The sequence below is a fragment of the Erinaceus europaeus genome, chromosome 5, assembly GCF_950295315.1.
Source record: "Erinaceus europaeus chromosome 5, mEriEur2.1, whole genome shotgun sequence".
Taxonomy (NCBI): domain Eukaryota; kingdom Metazoa; phylum Chordata; class Mammalia; order Eulipotyphla; family Erinaceidae; genus Erinaceus; species Erinaceus europaeus.
The window spans coordinates 59,913,694-59,940,496 of record NC_080166.1 but is presented as its reverse complement, the minus strand read 5'-3'; the positions used below and the strand labels follow the sequence as shown (position 1 = coordinate 59,940,496).

The 26,803-nt window shown below is 40.5% G+C and overlaps 1 protein-coding gene and 1 long non-coding RNA gene across 4 annotated transcripts in view; one reads left to right on the top strand and one right to left on the bottom strand.

Annotated features, from left to right (window-relative positions):
- PTPRQ (protein tyrosine phosphatase receptor type Q) overlaps positions 1–12,287 on the bottom strand; it is a 257,933-nt gene extending 245,646 nt beyond the window's left edge. For both annotated transcript variants that reach the window (XM_060191363.1, XM_060191364.1), the window contains exons 1-4: positions 12,169–12,287; positions 11,701–11,812; positions 10,653–10,879; positions 5,442–5,511 (exon numbers count right to left, since the gene is read on the bottom strand). In XM_060191363.1, the coding sequence (XP_060047346.1) occupies positions 5,442–5,511; positions 10,653–10,879; positions 11,701–11,812; positions 12,169–12,222 (463 nt within the window). In that variant the 5' untranslated portion in view covers positions 12,223–12,287. The remainder of the gene's footprint in view (positions 1–5,441; positions 5,512–10,652; positions 10,880–11,700; positions 11,813–12,168) is intronic.
- Positions 1–26,803, top strand: part of LOC132538615 (uncharacterized) — a 720,469-nt gene that overhangs the window by 288,326 nt on the left and 405,340 nt on the right. The gene's annotated exons all lie outside the window — the stretch shown is intronic.

The following is a 26,803-nucleotide window of genomic DNA, read 5'->3' as shown; positions in this document are numbered from 1 at the left end:
CCAGAGATGGTTCCAGAAATCTCAAGAATGCTAGCAGTGTACTCTTCCCACTCCTGTAGTGATTTCTGTGGTCTTCTCCATTCTAGCTGGCTGGGGGAGACAGCAGAATGGTTCTGCAAAAGACTTTCATGCCTGAGCCTCTGAGATCCCAAGTTTTCTTTTAAAAATATTTTATTTATTTTATTTTTGAGAGAAGTGCATACACACACAGAGAGAGAGAGAGAGAGAGAGAGAGAGAGACAGAGAGAGAAGACCAAGGCACTGCTCAGCTCTGGTTTCTGGTGGTACAGAGGATTGAATCTGGGACTTTGGTGCCTCAAGCATGAGAGTCCCTCTGCATAAACATTATGCTAGCTACCCCATTTGGTCCCAGGTTTAATCCGTAGTACCACCATAAGCCTGAGTTGAACAGTGTTCTGCTCCCTATCATCTATCTACCTGCCTACGTACCTATCTATTCTTTCTTTCTGTCTGTCTGTCTGTCTGTCTGTCTGTCTGTCTATCTATCTATCTATCTATCTATCTATCTACCTATCATTTTATCATCTATTTATATCATATATCTATCCTTCTATCATCTATTTCTATCATATATCTATCTATCCTTCTATCACCTATTTATATCATCTATATCTATCCTTGTATTATCTATGTATCTATCCTTCTAACTATCCTTCTATTTATATCATCTATCTATCTATCTATCCTTCTATCATCTATTTACATCTTCTACCTATCTAAAATATACCCATCACATATCTGTCTGTCTATCTATCTATCTATCTATCTATCTATCTATCTATCATCTATCTCTCTATCTTTACTTTTGGAACTTGAACTCACTAAAATAAGTAAAGAAATAATGATTTTAAGTTACATATGAGCTTTCATGTGTTGAGATCCCATTGTCTTGATTTTCATGAAGTGAGTCTATGATCCTGCGGGAAGTTAAGGACTCAATGCTGAAGGAGCAAAGGGCCCTTTGGTGCCAGCAGCCAGCTCCCCTGGCCCCTGCACTGCTCTGCCATACCCAAGACCTGGGCTCAAGCCTGGTACCTGCCACACTGGAGGACCAGTTCTAGTCTTGTGGTGTCCCGCCTTCTCTGCTTCTGCTTCTTCTGAAAAGGTCAACCCAAAGAGGTTCAGTAATGAACAACAGATCAAATAAATAAATAAATAAATAAACTCTATTAAGTAATGTCAGTTTTTACTGTGTCATCCATACAAGTGAATAGATAAAGACACAAGTTTGTGGAAGTCTCTATGATTTTTCAAAGGGTACACTAGACAATATATTGTAATCAGAAAAAGTACAAAGTTCAACAAAATTCTGTGTTATCCTAAATTTCCAAGGAAATACTAAGTTCGTAATGCAAGTATAAGAGGTACTTCAAATATTTTAAATATTGAATCAAATTACACTTTTGCCTAAAATAATGCTTCAAAGGTTAAAAAGAGGCGTGTGTGTGTGTGTGTGTGTGTGTTTGTGTGTTTAGAATGGTATTAATGATTAACTTGTATATTTATTTATTTATTTTTACCAGAGCAATGCTCAGCTCTGGATTCTGGTGGTGCTGGACATTTAACCTGAGACTTTGGAGTCTCTGGCATGAGAGTGTCTATGTATAACCATCACGCTATTTACCCCAGCCTAACTTGTATACTCTTCCTAGCATTTTTATCCACAGAGAAAGTACTTTTATTTTGTATTGTTCTGTTTTCCTTTCCACCAGGGTTAAAACTGGGGTTTGGTGCTTGAAGGACAAATCCACTGTACCCACAGTCATTTTTCCAAATTTTTTTTCTTTCTCTACCTATCTCCCACCCTCTCTTTTTCCCCTTTTCTCCCTTCCTTCCTTCCTTCCTTCCTTCCTTCCTTCCTTCCTTCCTTCCTTCCTTCCTTCCTTCCTGTTTGCCTTTCTTTCTTCTTTTCTCTCTTTCTTCCTTAGATTGGACAGAGCAACTGAGAGGGAAAGAGGAAGACAGAAAAGGAGAGAGAAAGACTGCAGACCTGGCTTCACAGCTTGGCTTCTGATGCTTCCCCCCTGGAGGTGGGGAGCCCTGACCTGGGTCCTTATGCATAGTGATATGTATGCTCACATTACTGGCTGGGCCTCTGCCCCCACCAGTACTTCTGTTTTATTAATAATAAAAGTGGTTTATTTCTCCCACAGAAATACTACCTGTAATTGAGTTCTGTGTAGCCTAAGTAAAAAAGGGAACTTGGAGAAAATTGGAGAGCAAAGTCTAGATAGACTTATAGTCAGAAAATGTAGATTCTCTTGTATTCAGAGAAACTAAGAGGGATATATAATTATGGTATTCACCCCCCATAAGACAGAGCAACTCAGAAACAGAGTAGGGCTACTGCTCCAGGATTATTTTTCATTACATTCTAGAGTGTCTCTGTTTTCTCCCAATCGTAAATTTGAGACATTATTTCAGTTAGCAGAAGCATTTAAAAAACATATTTAAAGTGAGACCAGGTGGTGGCACACCTGGTTGAGTGCACATGTTGCAATGTGGAGGGACCAGGTTCCAGCCCCCAGAACCCACCTGCAGGGGGAAAGCTTTTCAAGTGGTGAAGCAGGGCTGCAGATGTGTCTCTGTGTCTCCCTCTCTATCACCCCCTTCCCTCTGGATTGCTGGCTGTCTCTATTCAATCAATATAACACAGATAATTAAAAACACCTATATATATATACATATAAATCTATATATATTTAAAGTTAAAAAAACACACTTGAAGTCATAATCTCCATGTGCCATGATTTACCACCTGTGTTTCAAGAGACAAGCTAAACAAAAAACAAACTTATTGGCCATGTCATTAAAAAGAAAAAAAAAGGGGGGGGGTTGGGCGGTAGAGCAGCGGGTTAAGTGCACGTGGCACAAGGACTGGCAGAATGATCCCAGTTCCAGCCCCCTGGCTCCCCACCTGCAGGGGAGTCGCTTCATAAGCTGTGAAGCAGGTCTGCAGGTATCTGTCTTTCTGTCCCCTCTCTGTCTTCCCCTCCTCTCTCCATTTCTCTCTGTCCTATCCAACAACAAACGACATCAACAACAACAATAACCACAACAAGGACAACAAAAAGGGGGGGGAATCGCCTCCAAGACCAGTGGATTCATGGTGCAGGCACTGAGCCCCAGCAATAACCCTGGAGGCAAAAACAAAACAAACAAACAAAAAAAGCATTCCAGTATAATTATGGTTCCTAGAACCAAAAGCATAAATATTAATTTGCTCTTTTAGATCATCGTGAATATTTAATTTTAAAATAGTAATTTTCCCACTAATTCTTTTTTTTTTTTTTTGCCTCCAGGTTTATTGCTGTGACTCGGTGCCTGCACTAAGAATCTACTGCTCCTGGAATCCATTTAAAAATTGTTTTTTGGATAGGACAGAGAGAAATTGAGAGGGGAGGGGAAGATAGGTAGGAGAGAGAAAGACACCTGCAGACCTGCTTCACCGCTTGTGAAGCAACCCGCCCTGCAGGTGGGGAGCCGGGGGCTCGAACCGGGATCCTTACGCTGGTCCTTGTGCTTTGTGTTGTATGTGCTCAGTCTGGTGCGCCACCCCATCACCCCCACCCCGTCCCATCTGCTCTCCAGTTGTACAGTCATCTGAAAGTCAAATCATGTTCAAAGTTAGCAAGTAAATGAGCTTTCAGAAATCATTCATTCCTCATTTTCAACAAATTCCAGAATATATTCTCTTTTTATGGTAGTGTATACAGCAACTTTATTATTATTATTTTTTTAATATAGCTTTCTTCACCCACATCAAGATCCTTTTGGAATGATCAAAGGTCAAATTCATATCCTCCCTGTTCTCACTATGTCCCTCCAGGTACAGATTCAAGTCTATTAAAATAAATCTTCTGTCTTGTCATTCTTGTGCTGTGATTCAAAATATGCCAGCTATTAATTTCAAAAGCACCAGGGAAAGATATGAGATTTCCTCACTCTCTCTCTGTTTTTTTTTTTTTTTTTTTTTTTTTTACCAGAGCACTGCTCAGCTCTGGCTTATGGTGGTACAGGGGATTGATTGAACCTGGGACTTTGGAGCCTCAGGCATGAGAGTCTCTTTGCATAACCATTATGCTATCTACCCCTGCTCTTGCTATCTAACCCTGCTCTCTCACTTTCATTTTTATCCCTACAGGATTCTTTTTAAAAAAGTTTTATTTACAAAAAGTAAACACCAACAAAACCATAGGATACAAGGGGCACAACTCCGCACAATTCCCACCACCAGAACTCTGTACCCCCCCTCCCCTGATAGCTTTCCTATTCTTTATCCCTCTGGGAGTATGGACCCAAGGTTATTATGGGGTGCAAAAGGTGGAAGGTCTGGCTTCTGTAATTGCTTCCCTGCATAACCTTAACCCTTTCCGTGAAATAGGACAGGTATTCATGTGATTCTATAGATGCATCTCAAGTTGGAATAGGTAATAAAATTTGTAGCATGCATCTTTTAACCTGCACTTTTTAAAAATTAGATATAAAGATAGAAAACTAAAAGAGGCTACAGCACCAAAGCTTCCTTCAATAGGGTGGGGACGAGGCTTAAACCAGGGTCATTCACAGCAGAGCAGTGCACTATCCAAGTGAGCTATTTTGCCAGCCTTTGATGCTGGCACTCTCTTTATATGCACTTTATATAGTCACTCTCTTTATATACACATGGGTCATCCCAAAGTATTCCTTTGGCTATGGGTCACTGGAAGGCCTTTTTCCATCTTTAAACATACAGAAGATGAATAGTTCAAGGACCCAGCTTCAAAGCCTCGTTCCCACCTCTAGGGAGAAAGCATCTCGAGAGGTGAAGCAGGTCTGTAGGTGTCTCTCTCTCTCTTGCTCCCTCTGTATCTCCCCCCTCCTCTAGATTTCTTTCATAATGATTGCTCCTCTGAGGATCAGAACGGAGGTGTCAACACTTTCATCATTTTGGTAATGACTGCATGATATGGAATAATGCAATCACTAAAATCCTATTGCCAAATAGGCAGGCCATAAACTAGTAAGCATTATAGAAACTTTCTTTCATTAATATTTAATCACATGGACATTTATTTAAGAGGGATTAAAAAAATCAGCCAGAAAACCATTGTAATGGCAACAACTTTTCTGCTGTTATTATTTGCTTATGGAATAGACCCACTGACCACTTTTGTTGTGTCTGTGACTTTATGTTTGCTTGTCTGTCTGTCTTTTTAAAAGTTTACTAAAAGGACATTTTCTGCTTTTATAGGCAGAAAGAATAATATAGGTTTTAATTATCATATTGGTTATTCAAGAAGATGCTAAAATTAATTGAATACCTATGTTGGGAAAAATTTGTACCTTCAGTGTCATATTTGTTTTATATCCCTGCTTGCTTTAAAATGACAGAAACTCCCAACTAAGTTAACCAAGGATGAATAATTCAGGAAAATTACCACTTTCAGCAGTTTGGAAGAGAAACGGGTCACTAAATACTCCAACACCAGCACTGTTCTCAGCAGCAACCTAAAATAGATGAAAAGAATGACATTCAAGCTATCCATTCACTCTCACTAACAGAACCTGGAAGAATAAAATGTTGACTTGCCCATGAGGTGAATGATAAAGTCACTTTTCCCTCTAACCCCTGTAATAGACCCAAAGGGGGGGCTTATCATAGGCTCCACAGACAGAATGGACTCCCTAGGCTTTCATGCAGGAAGCCATATTTATTCTGCTGGCAGACCCAGCCAGACTCCTGTCCGCAGGAGACTGGGCCCCAAGCACAATGGCGCTGGTTCTCAATTTCCCATTGTAACTAATAGCAACAAGCTTCACAGGTGATGCTTCCTTCCTTCCTTTTTAAAAATTTTTTTTTATATTTATTTATTTTCCCTTTTGTTGCCCTTGTTGTTTAACATTGTTGTGGTTATTGATGTCTTTGTTGTTGGATAGGACAGAGAGAAATGGAGAAAGGAGTAGAACATAGAGAGGGGGAGAGAAAGACAGACACCTACAGACCTGCTTTCACCGCCAGTGAAGTGACTCCCCTGCAAGTGGGGAGCCGGGGGCTGGAACCGGGATCCTTACGCCAGTCCTTGAGCTTTGCGCCACGTGCACTTAACCCACTCTGCCACCACCTGACTCCCTGATCCTTCCTTCCTTCCTTTCTTTCTTTTGTATATGGAGAGCACAACTTGTTTGGGTTATCAGCAAACTCTTGGGCAGAAGTAGGAGATTGTAAGGGCACTTTCATTTATAGCAGGAGAGAGCCTATTCAGGCTGGGGGTGTGGGGCCACCGCCAATAATACCCATGTCCAGCAGAGAAGCAATGATCGAAGCCAGTACTGTCACCTTCTACACTTCAAAAATAATTTTGAGCCATACTCCCAGAAGGGGAGAAATGATAAGGGAAATATGACCAGAGGGCTCTGAATCTCAACATGTCAGGTCCAGAGAGAGAAGAGGAAAAAGGGAGTGACATTTGGATGTAGTAATAGGTGTAGGTGTGACTTTGGAAGGAAGATAAGATGAGAACTTTTTTTTTTTTTTAAAAAAGGTTAAATATATACAAATACAGACAAATAGTTGTAGAACTAATAGTTAACCCACATCTGAAACCTTGGGAGAACTGCTGTAGCTTCCAATGGAGAGGTCGGGGAGATATAGAACTGTGGTGGTGGAAATGATATGGAGTTACACCCCTGTTATCTTGTAATTTTATAAATCAACATTAAATCAGAGGGCTGGGTGGTGGCACAGCTGGTTAAGCATACACATCACAGTGTGATAAGGACCTGAGTTCAAGCCCCTGGTCCCTGTAGGGGGAAGGCTTCACAAGTGATGAAGCAGGGCTAAAGGTCTCTCTCTCTCTCTCTCTCTCTCTTTCTCTCTTTCTCTCTCTCTCCCTCTCTATCTGCCCCTTCTCTCAACTTCTCTCTGTCTCTATCCAATAATAAATAAAAATATTTTTAAAATACTAAATCAGTACTAAAAAAAATAGAAGAAAGTCCTATTTATGCTGGGGAAAGGAGGGAGACTGCTAACAACTGCATTTTCTTTAACTAAGAAGTTAACCCTTGCTTGCCCAAGGCTAATAGGTATTAGTCCATATTCCCACTTCCCCATAAGTATATACCTGCATCATTCTTTGGTTAAATATATTTCAGATTCCTAGTGGAGAAACTAATAATCAGGAGTTATAGACTATCCATTAAATAAAGATAGTAAACTTGGCTTTCTATTAGACAACTTCTATGCATCAAATCTACCAGAGATTTTAGGTTCCTTCCTTCCTTCCTTCCTTCCTTCCTTCCTTCCTTCCTTCCTTCCTTCCTTCCTTTCTCTCTTTCTTCCCTTTTGTTGCCCTTGTTGTTTTATTGTTGTAGTCAGTATTATTATTGATATCGTCATCATTGTTGGATAGGACAGAGAGAAATGGAGAGCGGAGGGGAAGACAGAGAGGGGGAGAGAAAGATAGACACCTGTAGACCTGCTTTACCACTTGAGAAGCGACTCCCCTGCAGGTGGGGAGCCGGGGGCTCGAACCAGGATCCTTAGGCCAGACCTTGCACTTTGCGCCACATGCACTTAACCCACTAAGCTACCACCTGACTCCCTAGATTTTAGATTCTTTTATCCACCTAATCAAAACAGTAGATATAACTGTCAATAGTCTACAAATGAAAAAAAATGTTACAGAATGATGAGAGAAGAAAACAAACAAAAAAACTTGCCCAATGTCATGTATGAATAGGTGATAGAATCAGAATCCAGTGAATTTGCACACATATCTCAAATTTGACCTGTACAAACTTGATTCTGTTGACTCTGTGTAAGATTATTTCATCAACAAATAGAAGACTATAAATGTTATCCCAAATGTTAAGAGTTTACAAGCAGGGGTCCGATGGTAGCGCAGCACGTTAAGCACACATGGTGCAAGGCGCAAGGACCCATAAGGATCCCAGTTCAAGCCCCTGGCTCCCCACCTGCAGAGGAGTTGCTTCAGAGGCAGTGAAGCAGGTCTGCAGGTGTCTCTCTTTCTCTCCTCCTCTCTGTCTTCCCCTCCTTTTTCCATTTCTCTCTGTCCTATCCAGCAATGACATCAACAACAACAATAATCACCACAACAAGGCTACAACAACAAGGGCAACAAAACGGGGGGGGGGGGAGTTTACAAGCCAGTCAGGTAAGTCAATATCCCGCAAGAGCAAGAGCCATTAAATTATACAGACAGGTCAGAAGGAGGTGGATCAATAGTGGATATTCTCACTTATAGGTAGAACTTAAGAAAAAAACAGAAAACACAGGGTGAAAGTCAAACTAGCCGTGGTCTCTTATAGCATAATCAAGGATTCAGAATGGAAAGGCAGGAGGAGGTTGAGATATGAACCCTTGAAGATATCAGATGTACCACACCAAATACCCTTTGGACTTCTGCAAAGGTTAACATTTATTTGAAAGCAGTAAAGGTCACAACAATGATTTATAATGCATGGAATGAAAAGAAAAGCAATCCCCAAGAGAACTGGAATAAGATAACTCAAAGGACTGAAAATTTAAACTCCACAAAAGTAGATCTAAGCAGAATTGGGCTAAACCACCTCTCCAATAAGCACTAGTTTGTTTCTTCCCTCACTCCCTCCCTCCATTCCTCCCTCCCTTCCTTCCTTCCTTCCTTCCTTCCTTCCTTCCTTCCTTCCTTCCTTCCTTCCTTCCTTCTTTCCTTCCTTTCTTCTCTTTTGTTGTCCTTGTTGTTTTATTGTTGTACTTAGTATTGATGCCGTTGTTGGATAGGACAGAGAGAAATGGAAAGAGGAGGGGAAGACAGAGAGGGGGAGAGAAAGATAGACACCTGCAGACCTGCTTCACTGCCTGTGAAGCAACTCCCCTGTAGGGGGGGAGCCAGGGGCTCAAACCTGGATCCTTACGCTGGTCCTTGTGTTTTGTGCCACATGAGCTTAACCTCCTCCTTCTTCTACTTCTTCTTCTTCTTCTTCTTCTTCTTCTTCTTCTTCTTCTTCTTCTTCTTCTTCTTCTTCTTCTTCTTCTTCTTCTTCTCCTCCTCCTCCTCCTCCTCCTCCTCCTCCTCCTCCTCCTCCTCCTCCTCCTCCTCCTCCTCCTCCTCCTCCTCCTCCTCCTCCTCCTCCTCCTCCTCCTCCTTCTTCTTCTTCTTCTAGCATTTGCCCTTCTTCCGTAGCCAGTCAACAGCATCAGGTTGAGCCTGATGTAAAGTTTCGAGACCTCCTTTGAATCTGGAGAGGTGGCAGTCATTGACTATGTGGGTCATAGTCTGTCTGTAGCCGCAGGGGCAGTTCGGGTCGTCTCTGGCTCCCCAGCGATGGAACCTGCTGCGATACTGCCTGACTCCTAAGCACTAGTTTCTTACATCACATTAGAGTTAATCTTTATTTACTTTCTTGACTTGGATATTTTAATATGTACATTAATCTGGATACATAATGGTTGACAGAAATTTTGTGTACTCTTGCCATTTTTAGATATCAGTTAGAAAAAAAATATTGCCTATTCTTAATTTATGTTCTAACAATACAGTGGCCCTCATCAATCTTTGATTTCTGTATAAGAAAGGGTTTGTTTTCAGCTCAGTTTGTTCAGACGATGCCTACTCGGTATATACTTTCCAGTTCTTGTTGATTCTTTGACCTTAATAATGAGGTCTACCCCCAAAGTAAAATCACTTTCATATAATTTCTTTTTTAATTAATTAATTATTGGATACAAAGAGAAACTGAGAGAGGTGGGGCAGATAGGGAGAGAGGGGGGATGAGTGGTGGCACATCTGGTTGAGTGCACATGTTATAATGTGCAAGGACCCAGGTTTGAGTCCCCAGCCCCACCTGTAGGCAGAAAGTTTCATGAGTGGTAAAGCAATGTTGCAGGTGTGTCTCTGCATGCATTCAAGTTACAAAAGCTTGAAACCCCATCGCTTTGAAAATAGGCAAACTGATTCAGCTTTTTGGTCCTTTTCCCAGCCATGACATCAACTCCCCAGACAATAATTAGGATCCACCTGCATATCAGATTTCAGGCTCAGGAAAAAAAACAAAAACAACAAACAAACAAACAACACTAGTATACCTACAGGCCCTTTGAAATATAACTAAAATAAACTAGCTATCAGCAAAATAGAGGACCCCCCCCCAACACTTCATCTACACTAGTACAGCCTTTAGGTCCATGATTGTTCAACATTTTGTTTGGCTTTGTATATTAACTTTCTTTTCAGCCACCAGGTTCCAGATGCTTGCAGGATGCGACCAGACTTCCCTGGACAGACTACCCCACCAATGTGACTTGAAGCTCCGCTTCCCCACAGCCCTTCCCCACTAGGGAAAGAGAGAGGCAGGCTGGGACTATGGATTGACCTGTCAACACCCATGTTCAGCAGGGAAGCAATTCCAGAAGCCAGACCTTCTACCTTCTGCAACCCACAATGATCTTGGGTCCATACTCCCAGAGGGATAAAGAATAGGAAAGCGATCAGGGGAGGGGATGGTATATAGAGGTCTGGTGGTGGGAACTGTGCGAAACTGTACCCCTTTTATTCTATGGTTTTGTCAATGTTTCCTTTTTATAAATAAAAAATTTAAAAAATACACAAACTGTTTTAATAGCAAGGAATTTTTGACAAACTAATTACCTTAATTTCATAGGTTGTTCCAGGGTTAAGGTTTGTAAGAAGAACTTCTAGACTGTCAGGCTTTGTTCTCACGTGTGTGTAAGCTGTTTGCAACCATGGGCAGACCTCCTTATATTTTACAATGTAAGACAGAATTCTCCCGTTTGGATTAGGCGGTGTATTCCAAGACAGCAGAATCCCAGCAGAACCAACTCTCTCCCCGGCTAGGAAGACTGGAGGTCCAGGTTCTATTAAAAAAAAATTACTTTGTTAAAAAAAAAGTCAGGGGCTAGGTGGTGGCACACCTGGTTGAGCACATGTTATGATGATCAAGGACCTGGGTTCAGGACCCCTGTCCCCACCATCAGGGGGGAAGCTTCACAAGCAGTCAAGCAGTTCTACAAGTGTTTCTGTTCCTTTCTATTCCCCCCTTTCTTCTTGATATATGGCTGTCTCTATTCCATAAATAAATATAATAAAAAATTAAAAAGTGAAATAATTATATTTTCACAATCATACAAAAGAAAATCATTTATAAAGTAGTCCTCTGACATTTCCAGAAGGATCTATATTTCTTAAAATGAGTCTATCCTCCCTAGAACTTGGTACCTAAAGGGAAAAATAAGATTAAGTACTCTGGGGGCATACCAAAAAGAATATTTATAAGAATGAAAAAATTGGCATTAACATCATTTCAGCACCAAAAAGAAACCCACTCAATGTAAACTGACATATGGAATCTAAGGAAACAATAACAAAGTCTTATAAACTGAAAAAAACAATTCAGGCAAAAGTAGTGAATTTACTTTCATGGCTCTGTTTCATTTAAACATTACCATTAATAGTCCCTCTGCTCCATTTCACAACCAGAGGGGGTAATTACTCCTTTTCTCTTAGAAAGTAACAAGAAGTTGAAGATCGCATAGAACAATTTCTACATATACCACTTTCTAGTTTGCTTTAAACTATTAGGTAGTCCTTGTGCTGTAACACAGATACTACCAGTGCAAATATTTTTATAATGGCTCCAAGTTGTTTACAAAAAATATCATTGAGAACATATACTTACTTGTTATATTGGTTGTCACTGTCTTACTAACAGGCACACTATATACTGTAGCAGAAATGGAAGGGGTTGTTACATTATACCTGTTTCCAGGAAGAGAGTGGGTAACAACAACCTAGAGTAGCAAATGCAAACAATTATTTTCAAAGTCTTTGTAGAATACAACAGAAGCTAAAATAATAAATCTTTCACAGAAAAAAACAAAACACTGTAGTATATTACACTGTTTTAAAATATCCCAAGTATCACATAATGGTAAAAAAAAAAAAGACAACAAAAACCAGACATATATTTATCACTATCTATTGACCAAATAGTACACAATAAAAACAGACAAACTAGACTGCACTAACAAAGACTAAATCAACTATTACTACCTCAACTTGTTCACAATCGCAACCAATACCGTACATCTGGAGAAATTTACAGCCTGTTCCTTAACTCTGGATATTCACAGTGTATACAAGGTACCTGTGTCTCCGAAGATCCAATGGAAAGCAAAAGCAAAATGATAAGAAAGCCCATCACTGTTACATTTTTTCAGGCCGTGGAATCACACTGAGGGCTCTTGAGAGAAATGCTGCCTGCTTGAATGACCTAAAGGTAGATCCTTTTGGCAAGGACACAATTAATGAGCCTGGATTACTCAATAGCTCTGCCGTTTCTCTGTTAAACTATTCATGAGCCCTTGGATGGATGGCTGTAGGTTCAGGGTAGACTTAAAAAAAAAAGTCTTAGGTGTTGCTAAGGTAACTGTTCACCCATGCTGAAACCGACATTCTTCAATTCAGTGTCTGTTGTTTTGTCTCCTTTTTATGACTTTAAAAGCTGTCAAAGGGGTGGGTACGTGTTGGCGGTGGATAAGCTTCACAGAGAATGTTCCTATGAACACTTAATGTAAACACAAGTTGGTCTGGTAAGTAGGGTGTTGAAAATAATACCTGATATTCTCCACCTCCAAGATCAGTGATAGCAGTAAGGCCACTGTCAGGAACCAGATCCACAGGACACTCTTCCACATGACCTGTGGGCAGGCTATTGTGCAGAGAGAAGACACATATGGAAATACTGGAGGATTCGAGGTCGCTGGGCTTTTTCTGCTTCTGATATTGAAAAAATAGCACTTTACATTTAGCAGAGTTATTCTTCTTAGAAATTCAGAGGGAAATAAATGAAAATGTACAGGTGAAGGGTCATGTTTTCAAATAACCAGACTATTAGAAAGTACTGGGGCCAGGCAGTGGCAGACCTGCTTAAGTGTACACATTACAGTGCACAAGGGTCCAGGTTCAAGCCCCTGGAGCCCCACTTGCAGGGGAAAAGTTTCAAGAGTGGTGAGGCAGGGCTGCAGGTGTCCCCTCTGTTTCCCTCCCTCTCTATCACACCCTTTCCTCTCAATTTCTCTGAAGTCTCTGTCCAATAATAAAAAAAAAAAAATCTTAAAAAAATTAAAAATCAGAAAGTACTGAGTTATCTCTGGATATAGATAGTGGGTTTGGCATAGACACAGCAATTCCCAGTTTTAAAATTATTATCAGAAATATATCAATTTATGTATATGTTTATTTACTCTTCATCTACTAAATAAATATTAGCAAGATACTTTTGTTAGAGAGAGAGAGAGAGAGAGGGAGAGGGAGAGAGAGTGTGTGACTGTTGAAGCAGCACTGCTGAGGGTCAGGATTTTTCAGACAGAAAGAGAGTGACAGAGATAGAGACAGAGACACAGAGAGAGATACCAGAGCATTAGAAGCCCCCCCCCCCACACACACAGTGTGTGGGGCCCAAGAGCTGAACATCACATGTGAAGGGAGCTACCTTCCCTGGTGCCTCTAACTAGCCAGACCAGGCTCCTTTTTTATAAAGGTTCTTATTTAAAGTGTTTTTTAAATTAAGTATAATATATCCAAGCCTGTTATCTACCAAACATATATATGTGTGTTTCTTTGAAAAAGAATATCTTCATATTAGAAATGACAAGTGATAGGTTTAAAAAAAATATTTATTTTCCCTTTTGTTTGCCCTTGTTTTTTTATTGCTGTTGTAGTTATTGTTATTGATGTTATTGTAAGATAGGACAGAGAGAAATGGAGAGAGGAGGGGAAGGCAGAGAGGGGGAGAGGAAGACAGACACCTGCAGACCTGCTTCACTGCCTGTGAAGAGACTCCCCTGCAGGTAGGGAGCCGGGTTCCTTATGCTGGTCCTTGTGTTTTGCGCCACATGCACTTATTAACCCGTTGCGCTACTGCCCTACTCCCCAAGTGATAGGTTTTTTTTTTAATATTTATTTTATTTATTTATTCCCTTTTGTTGCCCTTGTTGTTTTATTGTTGTAGTTATTATTGTTGTTGTCGTTGTTGGATAGGACAGAGAGAAATGGAGAGAGGGAGGGGAAGAGAGGAGGAGAGAAAGATAGACACCTGCAGACCTGCTTCACCGCCTGTGAATGGATGCATTGGATCGACCTTCCCGTGGTGCATCCCATGAGTACCCATTCATTGGGGAAACTGACGATCCTTCCTAGCCGACTGAATCCACATGGATCCCAGTCACTTTCAAAGCCATTAACTGGCTACGGAAGAAGGGCAAACGCTAGAAGAAGAAGACCACCTGTGAAGCGACTCCCCTGCAGGTGGGGAGCCGGGGTTCGAACTGGGATCCTTATGCTGGTCCTCGTGCTTTGCACCACCTGCGCTTAGCCCGCTGCACTACAGCCTGACTCCCAAGTGATAGGTTTTTTAAAATTTTTAGTTTTATTTACTGGATAGAGACAGCCAGAAATCGAGAGAGAAGGGGATGATAGAAAGTGAGAGACAGAGAGACACCTGCAATACTGCTTCACCACTTGCAAAGCATTCCCCCTGCAGGTAGGGACTTGGGGCTCAAACCTGGGTCCTTGTGCACTGTAACATATGTGCTCAACCAAGTGAGCCACCACCTGGCCCCAAGTGATAGGTTTTAAGCACTATGTACTAACTGATGTAGACCTCCTAATCACGTTTCTACATCTGTTTCCACAATTCTGTTTATGCATGTTGCTTCTTTTAAATTTTTATGTGTGATTAGTTAATAATGGTTAACACAATTATAAGATCACAGGGGTACAGTTCCACACAGTTCCCACCACCAGAGTCCCATGTCCCATCCCCTCCATTGGGAGCTTCCTTATTCTTTATTCCTCTGGGAGGATGGACCAGAATTCTTTATGGGGAACAGGAGGTGGGAGTTATGGCTTCTGTAATTGCTTCTCTGCTGGACATGGGTGTTGGCAGATGGATCCACACCCCAGCCTGTTTCTGTCATTTCCTAGTGGGGCAGGGCTCTAGAGAGGGGAGGTTACAGGACACACTGGTGAGGTTGTCTGCCCAGGGAAGTCAGGATGGGGTCATGGTAGCGGCTGACCATAACACCACCTTACCTTGCAGCCTGTTCCTTTCTTTAAGGGAGTTTTCCACACAGATATTTTTGTAATTTATCTCCAGTGGCTTAGATTTGCAGTAGGAATTAGCTGGAGTGCAGATTCTAGAGCCCCAATATAGTGGAGGGAGAGAGATGAAACCAAGCACAGGGCAAACATAGCTGCTGCAGAACCAGAGTGATGCTGTTTCCAAAAGAAATGACTCTAAATTGGATTCATTAGTCAGTTAGAATAGCCCCTTTCTAGATATCATTTAAAATATTTATTTATTTATTCCCTTTTGTTTCCCTTGTTGTTTTATTGTTGTAGTCATTATTATTATTGATGTCATCGTTATTGTTGGATAGGACAGAGAGAAATGGAGAGAGGAGGGAAAGACAGAGATGGGAAGAGAAAGGCAGACACCCGCAGACCTGCTTCACTGCTTGTAAAGCGACTCCCCTGCAGGTGGGGAGCCAGGGGCTCGAACCAGAATCCTTAACGCTGGTCCTTATGCTTTGTGCCACATGAGCTTATCCTGCTGCGCTACTGCCCAACCCCCTCTAGATATCATTTAAGTTCTCTCTCTCTGCACGTTTTCTACCACAATTGACATGGCACATTGGAAAACCTAACAAAACATGTCAATTCGTTGGTATATCTTGGGGAGTTGAGGGGTATGATTATGTTATCATATTATTATTAATGTATAGTTTAGTCTCTCTCTCTTCCCATTTGAGAGATACAGAGAAAGTAGAAGAGATAGCAGAGAAAGAAGAAGAGATAAGAGGAAGAAAAAGAGGTGAGAAGGAGATAAATGCAGAGACAGGAGCGATAATCACAGCACAGCTCCACAGTTCATGGTGTTACCCTGGTGCTCTCAGGGCAGATCTCAAACCCAGGGTCACAGGCATGGTAAGGTTCTCCGAGCTCAGGTTATACTGGCACAATGGCTTTTCCTTACCAACTTCGAAAGGTTCCTATAATACTCATAACCTTGCTAGTTCTAGAAGCTGGTGTTGCTTAATTAACCTGCACCACAAATTATACTTCAATAATGTAGATGCTCTCTTGTGATCATCTCCAAAGTGTTTATGCAGTGAGTGCCAAGCTTTATGGTTAAGTCTTTCAAAATTAACCCACAGGAAAAAAAATTAAGAAGATCAGGCAGATCTCCAGAGCAGGTAGAATTCCTTTGAGGGACATAACTGTTGGCATTTTTTTCCCTAGGTCATTCTGCACAAAGAACCACAAGTTTCTATGTCTCCTCAAAATCGAGAGGGAAAGATTTAAGTATCTTTACTTGCCTACATGAAAATAAAAAATGTCTTGGAGACTAACCAAGTGTTACTCATAACCTGCTGATCAATGTGAGGGTTAGTACTAGTTCTTCAAGTGCCCCAGAAGGTGACTACTATCTTGTCATCCTCAGGCAATAATCTAAAAAAAAAATGCAGGGAGGAGACTATGAAAGAAAAGAAGAAGATACCTGTCCCGACCTAGCAGGTCGGTAAGCATCTTTCTTTCTTTCTTTTTTTATATGTGATTTTATTTATTTTCCCTTTTGTTGTCCTTGTTTAACACTATTGTGGTTATTATTGTTGTTGTTATTGATGTTGTTGTTGTTGGATAGGACAGAGATAAATAGAGAGAGGAGGGGAAGACAGAGAGTGGGAGAGAAAGATAGACACCTGCAGACCTGCTTCACCGCCTGTGAAGCGATTCTCCTGCAGGTGGGGAGCTGGGGGCTCGAACCTGGATCCTTAAGCTGGTCCTTTCATTTTGCACCATTTGTGCTTAACCCGCTGTGCCACCGCCCGATCCCTCTTTCTTTCTATCTTTCTTTCTTTTCCTTTCTTCCTTCAAAAAATATTTATGTTATTATTGGATAGAGACAGAGGGAAATTGAGAGGAGTGGAGGAGATAGAGAGGGAAAGAGACAGAGAAAAACCTGCAGCCCTGCTTCACCACTTGTGAAGCTTTCCCCTTGCAGGTGGGGACCAGGGGCTTGAATCTGGGTCCTTGTGCCCTGTAATGTGTGAGCTTAATCAGGTGTGCCATCACCTGCCCCCTTTCTTTTTATCTCTTTCTTTTTCTTCCCCTCTTTTCTCAATTTTATATGTCCTATCAAATAAAATAAAAAGGGGGAAAATGACCACAAGGATCAAGTGGGTTTATAGTACCAGCACCAAGGCCAGTGATAACACTGAGAGAGAGAAGAGAAGAGAAGAGAAGAAGAAGAAGAAGAAGAAGAAGAAGAGAAGAAAACAGAGAAGAGAAGAGGAGAAGAAGAAGAAGAAGAAGAAGAAGAAGAAGAAGAAGAAGAAGAAGAAGAAAAAGAGAGGAGGAGGAGGAGAGAAGAGAAGAGAAGAGAAGAGAAGAGAAGAGAAGAGAAGAGAAGAGAAGAGAACTAGAAGTAAAGGGCTGTTTACAGAGATACTGGTGAGATACGCTATAGTTTCCTAGACTGTGGTTTAAGATTACAAACTCAAGAACTCTTGGCTAAGGATGGAGTATGTCTCACCAAGGGGAGGAAGAATATATTTGTCTGGGCATCTGCCAATCTGATCAAGAGGGAATGTCTGGAGGTTTCAGGCCCATTTGGTAGAGAGCTCTTTCAAAACAGGGTGGATGAAAGTTGTGAAAACCAGAATGCAGAATAACTGACAAAATGAGACCGGCTTCTTAAGATCAAAGAAGAAAGAAATATATGATGGTCGTATAGAGCATAGTAAATATTTCAGAGTTTGAAAATATTTTATTTATTTTAATGATAGGGAAATACACCCATTTTAAAAGAGAGGAGAGAGAAATACACACAGAGAGAGACAAGCCAGTGCACCGCTCAACTGTGGTTTACAGTTATGTCAGGGACTGAACCTCACTAGGACCTTGGAGCCTCAGATGAATGTCTTTTGCATACTCATTATGCAATTTCAAGCAGGAGAACAGTCTGACTTGTTTTTAAGAGAAGTCTGGAGAATCTTTGAACAAATCCAAAGGCAAATCTCTTATATAACCCAGCAGTTCCACTCCTAGGCATTTACCCAGGAGAGATACTGATAGGCAACCCCCATGTTCACAGCGACTCTATTTACAACAGAAGAAACTTGGAAACCCGTAACCTGGCACAAATGTTAGGGTACAACACCATGCAGCAGTTGGGCTCACATCACCTTAGCAGTGCCCCACTCACAAAGGCTAGCCTCTGTGTACACAGATCCTTGAAGCAAAAAATCAGTGCGACACACAGAGACTAGCCAAAGGCATTGGGAAAAGCTGAGCTAGAGCGGGGTCTTGGTGCTAATGAAGTGGGGAAATGGGCAGTGCAGATCACCCTCAGGGCTCCCCTGAGAAAGCACACAGGAGAGAAAGATGTAGAAGATTGGCAGGGGGGATGCGTCACAAGTGGTGGAGCAGGTCTGTAAGTGTCTCTCCCCCTCTCTACTATCTTCCTCTCCTCTCTCAATGTCTCTCTATCCTATAAAGTGGGAAAAAATGGCTGCCAGGAGCAGGGGATTCATAGTGCTCGTAATGAGCCCCAGAGATAGACCTGGAGGCAAAACAAACAAACAAACAAACATGCAGAAGAAAGCATCATGTAATAGAAACATAATTTTAATGGAGTGCTAAATTCAGACATAAAAAGTAATGACGGGGCACTGAAGGGTAGAAGAAAAGTGGGAAAAACTGTCATGATCTAGTGATGATAATATATACATTTTAATTGCATTTTGAATTTAAATGTAATTTGAAAAAAAGAGATTCATTTTTCTTACACACACACACACACACACACACATGTGAACCACTCATGCTTAATAGAAACTAATTTAAAAAACATGAATTTATGTCTAATTTAATGCATACTTTAAAGAGCTGGGGTAGTTAATTTTGAATGATTAGAAAAAGGATCCCAATTATGCAAGTACACTTTGCAAAGCAGCCTGGGTAGAGTTACTTAACTCATTAAAATTTAATAGATAATCTCACTAGCTGAGAAAGACTAGGATAACAGTAGTGACAGAACATGATCGACATAAACTGAAGCCTGAAAAATAATGTTATTTCTTAGTTTAAGCTCATCAGATAGTAGGTATATAACTTACAGTTTCTGGAAAAAAATGTATGTTAAGTATAGTTTAAAATTATTCTATGGTTATAGATTTTCTGATAAAAAATAATTGTATGGCCTCAGCTAACTTCAAGGTAATATTATCCCTTCTGGAATTTGCCTTGGAATATGAACATAGGAAGAGATGGGAGTAAAAAAACAAATGTAAACCTTTTCAATGGTCACTTAGAATTCTTATACTTTGTAACCATAACATAACTATACTGAACTCAGAAACTAAGTGAATCATTCTAGAGAGGATAGAATTTTTCATGAAATATTTATTGATCAAGATGCCCCTGTCACCAAGTGGCATTTGCAAATGACAACTAGAACGATCATTCCTGGCTTTTTGAACTTGTGAGTGTAGACTATCTCCCCTTTCCCAAGAGCTACATCAGACTTGACACAAAAAGGTCATCTTAAGTTCAACCAATTCCTGATAACCATTCCATATTGATGTCTCCCCTCCAGTTTACTAATATATAAAGTCATATTTGTTCACCAAATATATATTATTAAATAGCAAACACCATTCTACATATTAGGGACAACTGCAGTAAAGGGAAAAGTCTTCCGGGCATAGGAAAGTTAGACTCCAGTGATGACACTTCAAAAACAAAGCAGTTTGATGAGCAAATTGACCCCAGTTAACAAACAGGGAATAGAAAGATGTAACCTATTCAGATTACTTCCTCAGGGAAGATGGTGATATTTGAGTTAAGAGTTCGGTGGTAAGAAAAAGTCGACCAAAGCTGGAGGCAGGATGTCCACACAAAATAAGTGTCAAGGACAAAGACTTTGTAGTGGATATGTTTCTGGTTTGGTTCAAAAACAGCAAAGCCTAGTGCAGGCGTTAGCCCGGGAAATTAGCTAAGCAATCAGGATAGTTAAACTCAGGCCCCATCAGGTAAGTTCTTAAAGAACATGGCATAGAGATTAGGTTTTATGGGGCTGGGCAGTGGTGCACCTGGTTGAATGCACATGTTACAATGCATAAGGACCACCGGTCCCCACCTGCAGGGGGAAAGCTTTCCAAGTGGTGAAGCAGTGCTGCAGGTCTCTCTCTCTCTCTCTCTCTATTTCTCTCTGAATTTCTGGGTGTCCCTATCCAACAAATAAAAATAATAAAAAATAAAGTAATAAAAAAGAGATTTTATTTTGTTATTTTATTTTTTGCCACCAGGGTTCCTGCTGGGGCTTGGTACCTGCACTATGATTCCACTGCTCCTGGAGGCCATTTTTTCCCTTTGTTGCCTTTGTTGTTGCTGTTGTTGGATAGGACAGAGAGAAATGGAGAGAGGAGGGGAAGACAGAGAAGGGAGAGAAAGATAGACACCTGCAGACCTGTTTCACCACCTGTGAAGTGACTCCCCTGCAGGTGGGGAGCCGGGGGCTCAAACCAGGATCTTTACTCTGGTCTTTGCGCTTCGCACCATATGTGCTTAATCTGCTGCATCACTGCCTTGACCTCTGAGATTAGATTTTATTTGAAGAGTAACAGAAATTCACTGAAGGGTGGTAAACCAATAAGATTTTTGTTTGTTTTGCTTAGTTTTGTTTTCAATTCCAATGTATTTGTCTCCATTTCTTTAAACTAAGGAACAGCTGCTGTTTTACAAGACTGTGCTGTCTCAGGGATACAACTTCATGACTCCCCCCAAATATGTGTTATAATAATCTTACCTTCCACCAAAGTGTCTCTCTCCTCTTCTCTATAGAGGGATAACATCTCTTCCTGTCATTTAAGCTCCACTCCATAGCTTCCCCCTACCCCACACCCAGAAACCTCACATCTGCAGGTACAGATTGATAGTTTACACTGTTTTTTTTTTTTTCAGAGACATTATATTCTTAGCACTTTTCTAGCTCCTGTGGAAAGTGGGATGGAACTGTATCAGAATGAGAACACCCCTCTTAGGAGATAAGTACCTCCTGTCACCTAAGCTTATTTGTGCAGCAAGAAAGAAGTAATAGTGAGTAGGACAAGGATGACACAGTGAATATAGAGAGTTTAAATGCATTGAAAATTTGTCACAGAGGGAAGAATAATAGTTACAGCCCATGGAATGACACTGGAAAGAAGGAGAAGAATCAAAGACAACTGAACTAGGAATTCCAGGACACTATCCATCCAGGATATGGGAGAGACTATGAGCCTTGTAAGACAGGAAAAGGGATCTTTATTTATTTTTATTTTTTAAATTTTATTTATTTATTTCTGGATAGAGACAGAGAGAAAATGAGAGGGGTATGGGTGAGAGAGAGAAGGGGGGTGGAGAGGGAGAGAGAGACACCTGCAGCTATGCTTCACCACCTGTGAAGCTTTCCCCCTGCTGGTGGGGACTGGGGGCTTGAACCTGGGTTCTTGCATACTGCAATGTAAGTGCTTAACCAGGTGCACCACTTCCTAGCCCCAATAAGGAAACTTATAAGCTCACAATGACTTATTTGATATATTTTATTTAAGGAAATCATGTTTACTGTGTGTCAAAGGAGAGGTAGGAAGGTTTTCACTCTAAAAAATTAAGTTACCTGAGTTCAGGTGGTGGAACACCTGGTTAACAGCCATGGTTCTTATTGGAAAGGATCATGGCTTTTAATAAAGACCTTCACTTTCTCCTGAAGTAGATCAATCACTGGTCTTCATCATGATGCCACATAAAGACCAAAGCAAACAGGATATATCAGAACACTCCACACCCATCTCATTTTGTTAATTCAGTTCCATGGGATAACAATCTCCTTTCATGGACAATCAGTGGCCCAAAGATGATACAATATTGCCCAAGGCCTGTGATAACAAGAGGGAGGGATTCAGAGAAAAGAATTCTAGGACATTGGGAGTTGGGTGGTAGCACAGCGGGTTAAGCGCACGTGGCGCAAAGTTCAAGGAACCCAGTTTGAGCCCCTGGCTCCCCACCTGAGGGAAGTCGCTTCACAAGCGGTGAAGCAGGTGTCTTTCTCTCCCCCTCTCTGTCTTCCCCTCCTCTCTCCATTTCTCTCTGTCCTATCTAACAGCGATGACATCAATAACAACAACAATAATAACTACAACAATAAGGTTAACATAAGGGGAAATAAATATTTTAAAAAATAAAAAAAAAAAGAATTCTAGGACATTGGTCCTTTCATTCCATCTTACTGCTTACCACACCTTGTAGAACCATTGAAGACTGGACACAGAGATATACATCAATGTTGTATGATCATAGAAGAGTATTCAATTAAGTCTAGAGGGAAAAAAGATATGGGTAAATAAAATGCAATTCTGCTTTATTCAGTCACTCTGAAATTTTACTATTGAAGAAGGAAGTTTTCTCAAGATAATGCCAGAGAAACGCTGGCACAGGAAAATCTATAGTGATGATAAAAGGAACCATGCAAAAAAGTAGCACAGGAAAGATTTCTGGTAAATTTAATTTGAAAGTTTCATGTCTGGACAAGTTGATAGAAAATGAGCTGTCACAAAGATCAACCTTTCCAGACATGAAACTTTTAAATTAAATTTACCGGAAATCTTTCCTGTGGAGAAATCGTGAGAGGTAGAATGTAATGGCGCTGTGGAGGACAAGGGATATAGCAGAATGGTTATGCAAACAGACTCTCATGCCTGAGGCTCCCAGTTCCCAGGTTCAATCCCCTGTGCTACCATAAGCTAGAGCTGAACAATGCTTTGGTAAAAACAAACAAACAAAATAGTGATGTGGCATCTCTTTCTCAATATAGAGAGATAGAGAGATAGAGTTAGACAGAGAGAGAGAGAGACAAAGAACCAGCAACAATAGAATGGCATAGTCTCAAAATCCAGTGAATTCATGGAGGCAAAAAAAAAAAGGTTCTTTTTTTCAAATACTTGATTTTTTTTTTTTTTAAATTCACACTGTGAATTCTTTTAGGTCTTACACAGCCAAACCAAAATCTATTTTCATGCTTGACATGAATTATGCCTTCTATTCCATTACAGTGCTGAGATTCTTTTAAACGATGTAAAATTTCTGTGCTCTCAAAGTTCCTGCAAAGACAGCCGGCAACTTCAGAGCTTCAGAGGATTACTAACTAAAAGAAATATTTAGTGTTTAAATGAATTACACAGTTTGTCCATATAAAATAAATGGTCTTTATCTTTTGAACTCTCAAGATGCTGGGTAAGACAAAACAGGAATTTCTTTGAAAAGGGAAACTACTAAATATTGATTGCCAGAATATTGTGCATAGGCATATCACTAAAAGCTTCATTCTTATTCTTTTAAAAAATATTTATTCCCTTTTGTTTCCTTTGTTGCTTATTGTTGTACTTATTATTGTTATTGATGTCATCATTGTTGGATAGAACAGAGAGAAATGGAGAGAGGAGGGGAAGACAGAGAGGGGGAGAGAAAGATAGACTCCTGCAGACCTGCTTTACCGCCTGTGAAGCGACTCCCCTGTAGGTGGGGAGCCGGGGGCTCCAACTGGGATACTTAAGCCGGTCCTTGTGCTTTGTGCCACGTGTGCTTAACCCGCTGAGCTACCACCTGACTCCCATGTTTATTTATTTTTGGATAGAGACCGTGAGAAATTAAGAGAGGAAGAGACGATAGAGAGGAAGAGAGACAGAGACACCTGTAGCTCTACTTCACCACCTGTGAAGCTTCCTCCTGCAGGTGGGGACCAGGGTCTTGAATCCAGGTCCTTCTACACTATAAAGTGTGTGCTTAACCAGGCGCACCACCTCCTGGCCCCGTGACCTCATCGTTTTTCATAGCTGCATTGTGTTCCATCATGTGTATGTACCACAGCTTTCTTAGGCATTCATTTGCCATTGGACAGCTGGGTTGCTTCCAATTTGGGCTATTCAGACTGTGCTGCTATAAACTCTGGAGTGAAATAGGGCCTTTCAGATAGGTGTTTTTGTTTTCCTGGGGTGACTCCCTAAGAGAGGGACTGATGGGTCAAAAGGCAGGTCCGTTCCTAGAGTTCTGACCAATCTCCATACTGTTTTCCACTGGGGTTGGGCCAGTTTACATTCCCACCAGCAATGTAGGAGAGTCCCTTTCCCCCACAGCCTCTCTAACAGTTGGAGTTTCTATCTTTTCTAATGTACAATATTCTTAAGATATAAAGTGGTATCTCAAGGCTGTTTCCATGTGCATTTCCCAGATCATCAGTGACTTTGAGCAATTTTTCTAGATCTGTTGGCTCTTGGATCTCTTCTCTGGAGAAGATATTCTGCCCATATCCCCCCCCCTTTTTCAATGGGGATGTTTATCCTTTTATTATTAAATTTGGCAAGTTCTTTTGTGTATTTTGGCTTTTAGCCATCTGTATGCCACATAAAGATTTTCTTCCATTCTGTAGGAATTCTCTGTTGAAATTTATTATTTGAGTAAAAGTATGCATAAAATATGATATATATGAATTTATTTGCAGAAATTGTTCATGTTTATCAAATTTATTCTAATCATATTATAGTCCAAAAATAGTCTTGTCAAGATTTATAATGTCCATTAAGCAGGCATATATATGTGTGTGTGTGTGTCTGTACACACACATAGTTAATCTTGAACTTCATGTAACTTGAGTTTCTATTCAATATTTTCATAGTTCCCCATGGAAGACAGGAATGCTTTGTTCACTAAGCTTTTAGAGAATATTAAAATCATGTATCTATCCAGGATACTTCTAGCGAGCAGTCACTCCACTTGAGTTTCACACGTGGCACAAAGCACAAGGACCGGCTTAAGTATCCCAGTTGGAGCCCCCGGCTCCCCACCTACAGGGGAGTCGCTTCACAGGCGGTAAAGCAGGTCTGCAGGAGTCTATCTTTCTCTCCCCCTCTCTGTCTTCCCCTCCTCTCTCCATTTCTCTCTGTTCTATCCAACAATGATGACATCAATAACAATAATAAGTACAACAATAAGCAACAAAGGAAACAAAAGGGAATAAATATTTTTTAAAAGAATAAGAATGAAGCTTTTAGTGATATGCCTATGCACAATATTCTGGCAATCAGTATTTAGTAGTTTCTATAGTAGTGCACAGACAGTGGCACTTGGGGCCATATCGTTTAAAATATACATATAAAATAAGTTTTATTGCACAAAATACATGCTTTAACACAGCCCTGACACACTCACAGGAATTGTTTAATATTCTACAAACTGGAAGGCAATGAAGACAATCCTTTTATTTATTTTTTTCTGGTAAAGGTGAGACGTAGATGTCTAAGGAGAAAGTAAGGCTAGAAAGCTGATGTGCATACTAGTAGTGTTTAGACTCAGTGTTGTTCTTGCCTTGAAAGGTAGAAAATGACTATGCCTTCTTTTTGTGAAACCACCAACATCAGAAAATGCTAACTTCTCAGGACTCATTCTAACTAAATACCAAATAGCGACAAGGTAAATCATGTGTAAAGTTCGTTGTAATTAAAATATGAAATGCTGGGGCCTGGTGGTGGCCCACGCACCTGGGGCCTGGTGCTGGCAAACGCACATGTCACAATGATCAAAGACCCAGGTTCATGCTCCCAGTCCCACCTGCTGGGGGAAAGCTTCCTTCCCTCTCAATGTCTGACGGCCTCTACCTAATAATTAAATAAAGGTAATGGAAAAGATTAAAATGAAGAAACTTTTAAAAAATTAAAATAAAAAATAAATATGAAATGTTTCTCATTTGTGCTGAGAGGAAAAGGTTAAACAGTATATGTATATAACATATATTTTGTTTCCTCCTTGATTTTTTTTTTTTTTTCTGTAGTGTGGCCTAGGAAGGTTGCACAGTGGCTATAGTAGGAGACTTGGAAGTGAGAGATCCCCAGTTCAATTCCCAGCAGAGTGAGTGCTAGATGTATGATCTGGTTCCCCAGATCGCTCTCATTGATGAATACATCTAGAAAATAAATCCTGTATAACAAATGAACAAACCCAACAAAAATAGTCTTTCAAATGCATTCTTGGTTATACAGCAAAGGGATACTAGATATAATCAGAATCTACATGGATACTTCAATGTCCTCATGGTGCCAGTGTCAAGAATAAAAAAATTATTTTAGTAGATCACGTCATTTTACTTTACCTGCATATGAAAACTTACATATATTGTCCACAGGCTTCTCAATCACCTTTTATGACAACCAGATAATGAATCACCACCTGCCACTGGGACCCTACCGTAACAACAGGGAGTATCACTTCACTGCCTAACAGAACAAAGAGAAAAATAAAGCGCAAATGGAGAATCTGGCCAGATTCCAGTTAGCTAGCAACTGGATATCCTGGAAAAGTAGACCAAAAGAGTCTGTACTAACACAGGCCTATGAAGGAAACAAAACAAAGAGACAGGGACCAAGATGCATGCCACTAGAAAGAATATCTGAGAATGAAAAACTTACTAAATGTTTTCTTGAAGAATCAAATAAACAACTGCATATTAAATAAATATCTAAAGAGAATTTCAGGGACTGTACCCATCCGTATTTCTTTTTTGCTAAGAGGACTACCTTGGAAGCCCTTTTTTTTTTTTTCAATTTTTTTATTATCTTTGTTTATTTATTGGCTAGAGACAGCCAGAAATTGAAAGGGAAGGGGGTGATAAAGACAGACAGAGAGAGAAA